Raw genomic sequence first — 10581 nt, 5'->3', positions numbered from 1 at the left:
AGCCCGCCTCGGATCAGCCCGCCCCGGATCAGCCCGCCCCGGATGAGCCCGCCCCGGATCAGCCCGCCCCGGATCAGCCCCACCCCCCGGTCTACTCTCCCTATCGCCGCCGCCCCCTACCCGATCCCCTCTCTGCCGGCCCCCAGCCCTTGCCCCCCCATCCATCCATCCAACCCCTGCTGCTGCCGGCCCCTGCCCTTGCCTCTACCTCCCACTACCCACTCCTCCACGCCCCCCCTTTCCTGACACTGCACCTGGTATATGGTCAGGTTAGCCGCCAGACATCGAGAAGCCGCCACAACCTCCATGTAACCCGCCCATACACCGTCCTGCAGCAGCAAGGGGTGCAGGGGCGGCAGGGGCAAGTCAAACAAATATGCAAGTTAAACATCCAGGTCATCCATGTACATCGCACTTCTAAAACATCGTACACGTAAAATATAGATGCAAAAAAAATCAAGTTGCAGGTGTCGAACAGCAAAGCATACTGGCCGCGACGAGAATTACATACCCGGGAGGTGGCGGGAAAGAGTCCTGGCTAGGTTGGTTAGCAGCTAGAATATAATTGTTGATAGAGTAGCAATTCTTTCTAAGGGCCTGTGAGAGTGGTTAGGAAGGGAAGGATTATTTTAAAAACACAGGGGCGAGCTGGGTGGGAGCCAACAGGAATGAAATACGGGCATGTACAGCAGTCCAGGCCAGGCACTACTGGTAGAGCACGCACGAATGTCCCCGGGAGATCCCGAGATCGAGACCTGTCAAGGACGAAAATCCTTACGAGGGTGGAAGTTTAAGTGCCCATAGTCGATGCACGGTGGTGGCCTAGTATAACGCCAACTTGCGAGTTGAACAGGAATGAAGTAAAACCTGAGCGATCCACTGAGAAGTTGACTAGGGTGACTAGATGCGGGTGCCCCGAAATACCGGGGAAGGCAGGGTTTCGCCGGGTAGCGGCCGCAGGGTGAAGATATGGGCCCCCTGGCCCACACATCAGCAGTTACGAAAAGAGAAAAATACTGCGAAACTACATGTGGGAACGTTACAAACGGTTCTATGCAATTACTAAAATCCGTTTTTGTTCATCATGCAGCCTTCATTCTTACGATCTACTTTCGAGCATTTTAATGATCTGAGCCGCGGTACTCGCGGTACTTGTTTATGGTGTCTTTCTCATACATGTCAAAATTTCCAAATTCCGCATGAACGCGTATATATTTATATAAACCCTAAGTCAATTCCGCCGTACGAACTGAAAGTCGAATGCGGCTTGGGTCCTGCCATCTAAACCCCTCCTTATCCAGTCACCCGACATCTCGACCACAGCCTCCCTCTCGTACACAGCTCTAAGGCCATCGACGGCCACCACGCAAAAGGGGAGGACTTACCGTCGTACGGAAAGGCTTGTAACCGTCTAGTGGGTTTGGGTTGGGATGGGTTGTACTGTCCAGAAAAAACACGACAAGTTTCCCACGGTCCACTTCTCTCGACATCCATCCAACACGCGACACACTGTCACACTACGGGAGACTCCCCTCGCACCTTTTTCATTCGGGCCACGTAGCTATCGAATCTTTCGTCATCCTCCACAAACGGCGCAAAATCGTCCTGATGATCCAACATGTACGACACAACGCGCTGCCGTAGCTGTACATGTTGTCGCTCGTCACCCTGCAGACAGCCACAGCCGAACGCATACACATTGTCGTACATACACGGTACCACTGCCCTTTCAGGCAATGCTAATCTTCATGATTCAATCACTGTACATAGGTTGTACGTTCGTACGTGTTCGCAGGACCCAAGAGAGCATGGGGAGTGCTACCGAGGGCTAAGGGGAGACAGGGCCACAGGCAATCTGGTATGTAGTAACAAAAACAACAGCAATCAAATTCCGTGGATGCCATGCTATTAGGTACGGTAGAACAAATTCGGTGTGGATTTGTACCTAATAGCATACGGTAGAACAAATCCACACCGACCTATCCACCCTCAAGTTCCTTATTCACGTGGTTCCAGCTTCTTACACGACTATATTGACCCGACGGCCCTCGAGCCCAGCCGAATCTCAACCGACCCAGATCAGATCACGTCACACTGACCCAAATCAGATCACGTCACACTGACCCAGATCAGATCACGTCACACTGACCCAGATCAGATCACGTCACACTGACCCAAATCAGATCACGTCACACTGACCCAGAAGTAATCACACTGGTAAAATGAACGCTTGGGAATCTTCAAGTTTCAGCGGCCGCGGCAAAACGACGGCATCACAACTGAACGGCGGCGACGTATCTGTGTGTGGTTACATGGTTGGGGGTGCTTGACCCCATACCTATCCAACTACCCATACGAGCCAAGGCCCCAAGGACAAGACCTGAATGCCTAAAAGCCACAAAAATATAAACACCAGCAACATATAAAAACATGCTCCGTCTCATCTACAATGATCAGCAGGTACGGCAGCTCACGCATTGCCAGCGAGCGACTGTTCGCCACCACGGCACGTGTGCACCGTCCGCGGTGTCACCCACCCCGAGGTCATGTTTAAGGTCACAATATTCCACTTTTCACATCCACTTTTCACAAAACCCGCAGTGTTCACCATTTTCCACACAAACACCACATATGTCATTAACTGGGGATCGCAGGATCCAGTTCAAGCATGTGCCGCAACTCTCGTCTTTACCTGAAGGACCCCTGTCTCCCCCTTTTTGACCTCGCTGCTCTGCTGAGAACACACATCGCTGAACTCCCCCCCCGCCCACCAGTTTCATAAAACGTGCTCGTCATGTGCGCTGCGCGACTCACCTGCAGCTGGTCCCCTAGCGCACGAAAGAAGCAGTTGCCTGCGCTTCACCCGTGGAGTGCGTGGTAAGATAGCCGAGTATGTATGGGGAGGGGTACGATGGGGCATGAGGAGGGGAGAATTGCTGGGCGCCTCCAATCTGCGGATGTTAGACTAATTTGAAAAGTTTATGAATAGGGGACGTGAGGAGGGGCTGCACGCTCGCGGCAAGGTACTTCGCTGCGGCAAAGTGGAACCTGGGTTTCTTTTATTGAGATGCAGCTGCCTACTTGGTGCGTGAACATCTGTGGGAGGTAGATTTGTGGTGAGGCGGGAGGTGACCTGACGACACGCGTCAGCATGTCACCAAAAATAGATTTTACCTCTCGTGCTGCGCTCCGTGCCGCGCTCTGGGCACATAACCCACCCATAGCCGAATTTCACGCACCCTATGGTGCAGCTGGGAGAGCCTGAAACCGACCGCGGATGAGGGTTGCGGGGCGCTCGCTCGGATAGCACGCTGTTAGCCATCACGTTCTTCTTTACTTGCACTTCCTTTATTCCCATTGCGTCCGTAACCTATGCCTCACCATCGCCTGTGATTTCTTTTATCCGAAGCCCCAACGCCGCCAGCTCGGTGCCCAGGTCGTCACCATTGGTGCCGGCTCCATCCCATTTACCCTTGCCCTTGAAGCGCTCCTGCGCACACTCAAAAAGCGTGACACTATAATCTATAGCAGATGCATTTTGCAATTGCAAGTCTGGCCGCTTGGACGATGGTGCACAGCGCCACCCTCGAATGATGCGCACCTTGCCTGCTTTCTTGTCCTTGACCGCGTCTGCGGTGGCAGAATCTTTTCTTTTGGCTATTGCATCGGCTTTCTTGCTTGCGGTCTTTTCCTTCTTGGCCATGGTAAAGGCCCTCCCGTTTGCGCATTCCGTCTAAAACTACTTTAAGCGAGCAATTGAAGCTCAAGATTTATAAAATGGTTATTGCTCAAATGTCCGCAGCAACATCGTGGTGCCAGACAAAGCGCATCAGCTGGGCTCAGCTAACTCGAACCCCAGGAACAGAGCGTAACTTTTATGATTACGGTGACCAGGAGTCTATTTACGTGATTTGATTTGAAGAATGTTTACGGCTGCTGCCAAGGGGTGCTCTGGTTTAACTGTCCATTCTAGCGCAGCCGGAACTTGGCCCTGACAAATCCTGACGCATCCTCCGGTGCTACTAAGACCTTCAAGCCAGTCGGAATTCTGCCCTCTGCTAACAGCCTGTAACCCTATGTATAAGCCCGGCCTTGGCGTCATTGGTCCGACAACCGTTTCACCAGCGACCCAGGGGTCTGTAGGCTATCCCACAGAAAGCTGCTGCATTTACCTTTAAGTTGTCAACACCATTTGAGCTTGTAGGTCACTAGTCCAGGAAACACGTCACGTCATGGTGTTGTCGTCTCGGCCTGGAAAGTCGTCTCGGCCTGCATTAAAACGGTTTGGACGGCTTATTCAACCCTAAGAACAACGTCGCGGTCAGTCCATGTCACGCGAATTTGCATTGCGTTGCAATTATGATAAACGCCATGTCAAATCGTGCCTCATGCGACTAATTGTAAGGCCTCAAGAGTGCACGACAGTGGCGGGAAATTAACGACATCTTTGCTATATAAAGCAAAGAACGGGTCTTCCTAACCAATCCATCCTGAAATTAGAGGTGTTGGAGAGTCGCACTTTGTGAGCGCAGGCTCTCCGTAGGGCTCCGCGATTTCCCCCGCGATCCTATTGTATTCACTAATATCAGCTGGAACCCCACCCAGCGTCTCTTACCTTTATTATCCTACTTCTCAAACTTCTCTACCTGCCACTTTGCGTTCATAGTTTCTCTTCATTACGTTTAGTTTTCAGAGCTTATTGGCAATTACAGGAGCGCAAAGTAGCTCAAGCATCCGGCTAGAGCTTTTCCACAGCGCGTCATTACAAACGCTGCTTTAGCTGACTTGAGGAAAAACTTAAGAAAAAGATAAAAAAAGATAATGGCCCGCTTCTCTACACCAGCTATGCCACGAGACTCTTCTGCCGCCGAAGCGCCGATCGTCTCATGCAGGCAACAGGGCATCCGCGACCCCGTTTCCAGTCGCCGCCGCCCGACACCGATCACGCCCTTCTTGGCAGCCTTCCTGGGTTTGATTACATGTTCGTCATTGCCGTACCGATGCTTGGCTGACTGGGATGGCACATGGCACAAGGCCCGCGCTACTCGTTATGGAGGTACTGATGATGGCTGGAACATAAACGAAGGAAGCTGCGGTTATGGTGAGTTTTTCGTACTGTAAATAAATAAATATAGAAAGGAGCGCTTGGCAGGCAACGAAAAAATAATGCTGCAACATCGTCGGTTGCAAAAACCTGTGGCGTCGTAGCGAGTTTGCAATGCAAGCCTCCTGCTGCTTATGCAGTATCATTTCAGATCAATTCGTAATGTTATTTGCTTCAATTGGAATTGTAACCATCATACACAACCATCCTATTTGTTTCGCGCTACCGGCGCACTTCCCACCCTGCGTTCACATCGAATCTTGTCAAGCTTGTTAATCCGCAGTGGCGACTCCCCTTTTGCGCTCCTGCAGGCTACCTGGACCACGATCGCGCCACAGGCTGGGACATCGCCGCCATGAGCGACGCCAACTGGGACTTCGCAGGCAGCTGCGGGTGCGTTAGTAAAAATAACATGGAATTACGGATTAGCGAAGCAAGGCAGAAGGCACGCGAAGCGCGGGGCCGCAGGTTTAAACACGATTTAACAGCCTTTAAAGGCGTATTAACAGACGTTTAAACAAAACTAACGTTTTAACAGTAAGGTGAATAAATTAGCGTCGCTGCAATTTTATTTTTAGCCCCTTCCGTCGTCTTATCCGTCGTCCTGGGACCCCGTATGATGTCCGCAGTCGGTGCTTCGAGGTGCGGTGCGATCCAACATGGCTCAGCGACAACTACGGACAGAGCTTTGACCGTACGGGAGTTTGCCGTGATCCGGAGGCCAGTGTGGTCGTGCAGGTGCGTCGTAGCAACTCGAAAAACAGACGACAGACGTGCCGCAGCCGGATATTTTTTAGCAGCAAACTAATCGCTTCTTGGATCTTCATCTGTTCATCTCAAGTCGAACATCATCCATCTTAACAGCATCTTAACAACAACAACTCGTCTGCGATAACATGCTGCTGCAGATCACTGATTCATGCCCCTGCAATTACCCCAACAACGCCTGGTCGAACCGGCGATGGTGCTGCGGGGACATGTACCACTTCGACATGAGCACGTGGGCCTTTGAGAAGGTACGGTACGGTACGGCAAAAACATAACGAGTGTTGTTATTGAACAGGCTTGCTGTACGTTTAATGATAAGTATAGCTTCTGAATGGAACACGAAATTGGCAAGTATTTCATTTGGCGGCTATGCACCCTTTTGTCTGCGCTACGCCACGCCGCGCGCCGCGTCATGCCGTACAGTTGGCCGAGAACCGATGGGGCGTCATCGGCATTATCGTACGCCCCGTCTCTTGTGACTACCAGCCAGAGCGTCGCGCCCCCGTACCTCCGGAGGGAGAGTCCCCGCCCAACACGCGAATCAGCCGGCCTTGGGGCTGGTTTGACCGCCGTCCCTGGCCTTGAAGAACAACGCGACTCGAAGGACCGTCGTTTGCAGCCATTTGCACGAAGAGGTTGGCCATGAGTGTGTTGTATGTGACGGGTGGTGAGGACGAGCGTACTGTTGCCGCGTGTTGCTGCTGTCCTTTCCTTTTTTTCTTTTTTCCTCTTTTGTGTCCCAACAAAAGAGGCTTTGGCAATTATATCCACCATTTGAGGTGTCTTGGCAAAAGCGTGACTGCAATGTCAGCTGCCTGGAGGACCTGGAGGACTTCCATGTACACTATATCCTATAGAATAGGCGCAGAGGTGTGCCCAGACACGGTAGCATCGTCAAGGAGGTAGTGTGCGTGGAATAGAGCAATAATGGCGTGTAGCAGTTATATGCCTTCTGTTGCGATACGACACGAATAACGCGTGCTGGTCGTACGCTGTGTTGTACGACAACTGGCAGCGTACAATGTATGCCGTAGGACGTGTGGTGTGACGTTCGGCAGCTGACATCTACCACCAACGAGTTGTTGCTCGCTCCAGCCGTGGACAAGGATGGGCTTCACAACTGGGTACATCTCTGTGGGAAGGGAAACATGTTGTCTTAATAATTGCATAAGCAGGATGGGCAAAAGTCGTGTGGCAATGTCTCTGGCAAGAACAAATAATTAAAGCAGGATGGATATGATCCTGGTCCGTTGTTTTGGGCCAACAAATATAATTGTATGGCAGGGCAAGCTTTTTTGTTAAGAGCCTGATCCCGTTAATAGGACGTTTTACATTTTCATGAGTGTGTGCCGTGAGAATGCCGTGCAACTTGATGATGACGTTGCATTGGATCAGCATGGCTGGATCACCGGATCGTGGCTGGATGAAAATCCTTGGTACCCGGTCATTTACAATCAGGATGTTGTAAACCCCACTTTTTTTGGAGAGAAAAGGTTTCGTCCATATCGCTTATATATTACATATGGTTGATGCGTTTCCAGAACACTCCGCGCGCGATAACCGTCCGCACGTTTCGTCGGCATGAGTATGAGGTGCATTACAAACTACCTAATTTGTATGAAAATTCATCTCTACAAACCTCTGCACAGGGACCAGGCGCACATTTTGCAAGATGGCGAAATTCAGTGTGTGAATCTGTAAGTATACCACAGACATAAGTGTATGGTCCATGCGACGTACTTGCGGCTGTAGTTTTACTGAGTCCCGTACACTTAAGGCCCTCACCTGCTGTGCTTTGAGTGTTAGTACAAATCACTAAACAATACATACAGTACACAGCGAAATTCCCGCCCATCTCATGGAAGAAAGTATGTATAACATGAGCTTTGTACACTGCAGCTGCGAACGGGACGACAATCGCATCGACGACAATCCCATTATCATCATAATATATATCATTGCCGCCATTGATGAACTCCCAGGTGGTGAGTGTAGAAAATACTGCAATGGCTCTTGATTACTGATGCACCTGACCGGATTTCTCTATCCAACAACCTATGCCGTACACACAAGCAGGCCAGAATAAAGCAGCAAAAACGTACACATCCATATAGCGCTGTGTAGGCAAAATAACATTCCCAGCTGCTGCCATCCATAGCATCATCCATACCACTGAATATGTGTCGTATAAGGAATGAATATACAGCAATACCATCATATCATGTGCACAAAAATAAAGACAAAAGCTATCGTCGTACAAAATACAGTTGCAACGCAGGTCTCTTAAAGGGACGCATACGGCATCCCGTACGGCAAACTAAGCAAATGATCGTATACACACGTATATCTAGCTGACGCGCTGACATCCGAGGTTCGATAAGAGCGCACGCCCCACAGTGATGTGATGTTCTTTTGCTGCATGTGGCTGATGTGCTCGTGCATGTGTATTTTTTTGTGTGTACGCGAAGTGTGTGGGCACGCCAACGGGTGTGTGCACCAGAACGACTGCTGCAGAACCGAGTGCTTCCTCTACATGTACGACACACTGCGGCCATGTACGGCAAGGCGAGGCAGATGTCGAGAACGGTGATGCATGAACGCCCCGTGTGACACCCCCGTGTGACGTGGGTATGACGATAAATGACATGAACAATCATAACATGTCCCTTGGTACGCGCACATACATACATCAACGCACATGCACAGATAACCCCACGAGACGATGCTCCCTTCGAGTCTTATGCGCGAGTATACATGCATGCACATGTCTGTGGACGGGAAGGTAATCCTCCCCTTCTCCCACTTTTCTTGTTGCCGCTCGCCCCACTGCACAGTTTCGTTGATAAATGTACGTCTGTATATACGTCGCACGGTTCCCCTCTTTTGCCCCTTCTTCTGCCTCTGCTGTCCCTGGCACTGGCCACTGCCGGGGGACACACATACACACATACATAAATACATACATATGCGGTAGAGCCGGCAAGGTTGGCAAAGCCTGCGGAAAAACGGACCTCATGATCTGCTGCTGCTGCTGCGGCAGCGAAAATGAAGAAATCTTTAAAATTCGCAATCCTGCTGCTCCGGAGCACATAATTGCTTCAGATTCCCGCACTTCAGCTCTTGCTCGGAATCCCCTCCCATCCCTCCATCCTCCATCCATCCATCCAGTAGATGGCCTCTACCCCTCCATCCAGCCGCAAATCCCGAAGGCGGAAAGACTGCGAGGAAAGACTGTTGAGGTGGAGTCCTCCCGTTGCCGCACTTCCTCGTCCTCTCTGCCACACATACCACACAGACATACTCACATATACTCACATATACACACAGGCTCACATACTCCTTTCACCCTGCACTCCCGCACGCGCCATGCCCATCCCTGCACAACCTCTATCACTACTTCATCTACCGCGAGGGGATTTCTTGCGACCCCCTCAGGTTGAGACGTTGCTGGTGCCCTCCACCGCCACAGCCCCCTCCTGGGGCCCCCTGCCCAGCAGCCTCCGAGTCTCCTGGCCGCAGATCCCCACCACGGAGAAGAGCTGCTCCAGAACCCCCTCCAAGTCGATTCGAGTCTCCAAACTGACAGGCAGTAGCGGCAGTAATGTAACAGCAGTAGCGGCAGTAATGTAGCGGCAGTAGCGGCAGTAGCGGCAGTAATGTAACAGCAGTAGCGGCAGTAATGTAACAGCAGTAGCGGCAGTAATGTAACAGCAGTAGCGGCAGTAATGTAACAGCAGTAGCGGCAGTAATGTAACAGCAGTAGCGGCAGTAATGTAACAGCAGTAGCGGCAGTAATGTAACAGCAGTAGCGGCAGTAGTGTAACAGCAGTAGCAGCAGTAATGTAACAGCAGTAGCGGCAATAGCGGCAGTAATGTAACAGCAGTAGCGGCAATAGCGGCAGTAATGTAACAGCAGTAGCGGCAGTAGCCGCAGCAGTAGTCAGGTGTGGTGTGGTTGAGTTGGGGTCATGGATTTGGAAACGGTAAACTTTCTAGCGGAGTGGAGCCAAGCCAAGCGAGGCTGTAAGATTATGTGTACAAGGAAGGGTACGCGGCTTGACCGTACGGCAATACGGCACTAGAACAGGGAGCGACTCGCCGCTACAGCCATTCTAGTTGACAATGTCGGGCTTTCTCGTGGCTACAATAGGCGTTAGCACAACGTACGACATGAAGTACGACAGCACTTAACGCCCAACGCTTTGCGCCTTACGTCAAGGTTCCCCCCTTCACATTTCCGGTGTCAAAGCCCCCTATGGTTTCCTAAAAGCAAGCTGACAAACACTCGAAGACCCCCAGAAAAATTTGATACATTCCTTGAAGAATTTCCCCCTAAAATTCTGAAACCCATGCCCCCCCCCCCCACCTCTTGCCGTCCAAGCCCCGAAGCCAGCGGACAAAGTCCAACAATTCATTCAGAAAGCTCCAGGGATCGAACTCAGGATCTGCCACTGCCGTACCACCGCCGCTGCGCCCTTTCGCTGCCGCAGCCGCGGTGGCAGCCGTGCGGAGCGTTTGACCCGTCGTACTGGATCGCCTCGTGGCACGCTGGCCGTTAGCACTGCGACCGTTGTTACTGCGGTTATTACCGTTAGTAATGCCACGGTTGTTACCGTTGCCGGATCCTGACGCCGCACTGCTGTTGCTGTTGTCGTCTTCTTCGGGTCTCATTTCCAGACGGTTCCCCGGCAGACTGACAAGACATCCAC

General features: G+C 51.5%; 2 protein-coding genes across 2 annotated transcripts; one reads left to right on the top strand and one right to left on the bottom strand.

The window, feature by feature from the left end:
- Positions 1 to 254: 254 nt before the first annotated feature.
- On the bottom strand, positions 255 to 3703 carry VOLCADRAFT_100184 (uncharacterized protein; the record flags this gene model as incomplete). The annotated part of the gene is made up of 4 exons (XM_002958795.1): positions 255 to 329; positions 1540 to 1668; positions 2815 to 2852; positions 3382 to 3703. Coding segments are annotated over 4 exons (564 nt in total), but the record flags the coding sequence as incomplete, so codon positions are not given.
- Positions 3704 to 4821: 1118 nt separating this feature from the next.
- VOLCADRAFT_100183 (uncharacterized protein) lies at positions 4822 to 6457 on the top strand (the record flags this gene model as incomplete). Its single annotated transcript, XM_002958811.1, has 5 exons — positions 4822 to 5101; positions 5416 to 5497; positions 5734 to 5842; positions 6013 to 6120; positions 6296 to 6457. The coding sequence occupies 5 exons, from the start codon at positions 4822 to 4824 to the stop codon at positions 6455 to 6457; spliced, it is 741 nt and encodes a 246-aa protein (XP_002958857.1).
- Between the last annotated feature and the right edge of the window lie 4124 nt (positions 6458 to 10581).

This window comes from Volvox carteri (assembly GCF_000143455.1).
Source record: "Volvox carteri f. nagariensis unplaced genomic scaffold VOLCAscaffold_107, whole genome shotgun sequence".
NCBI classification, from domain to species: domain Eukaryota; kingdom Viridiplantae; phylum Chlorophyta; class Chlorophyceae; order Chlamydomonadales; family Volvocaceae; genus Volvox; species Volvox carteri.
The sequence above is the reverse complement of the archived record's forward strand: the minus strand, read 5'-3'. Positions and strand labels throughout refer to the sequence as shown.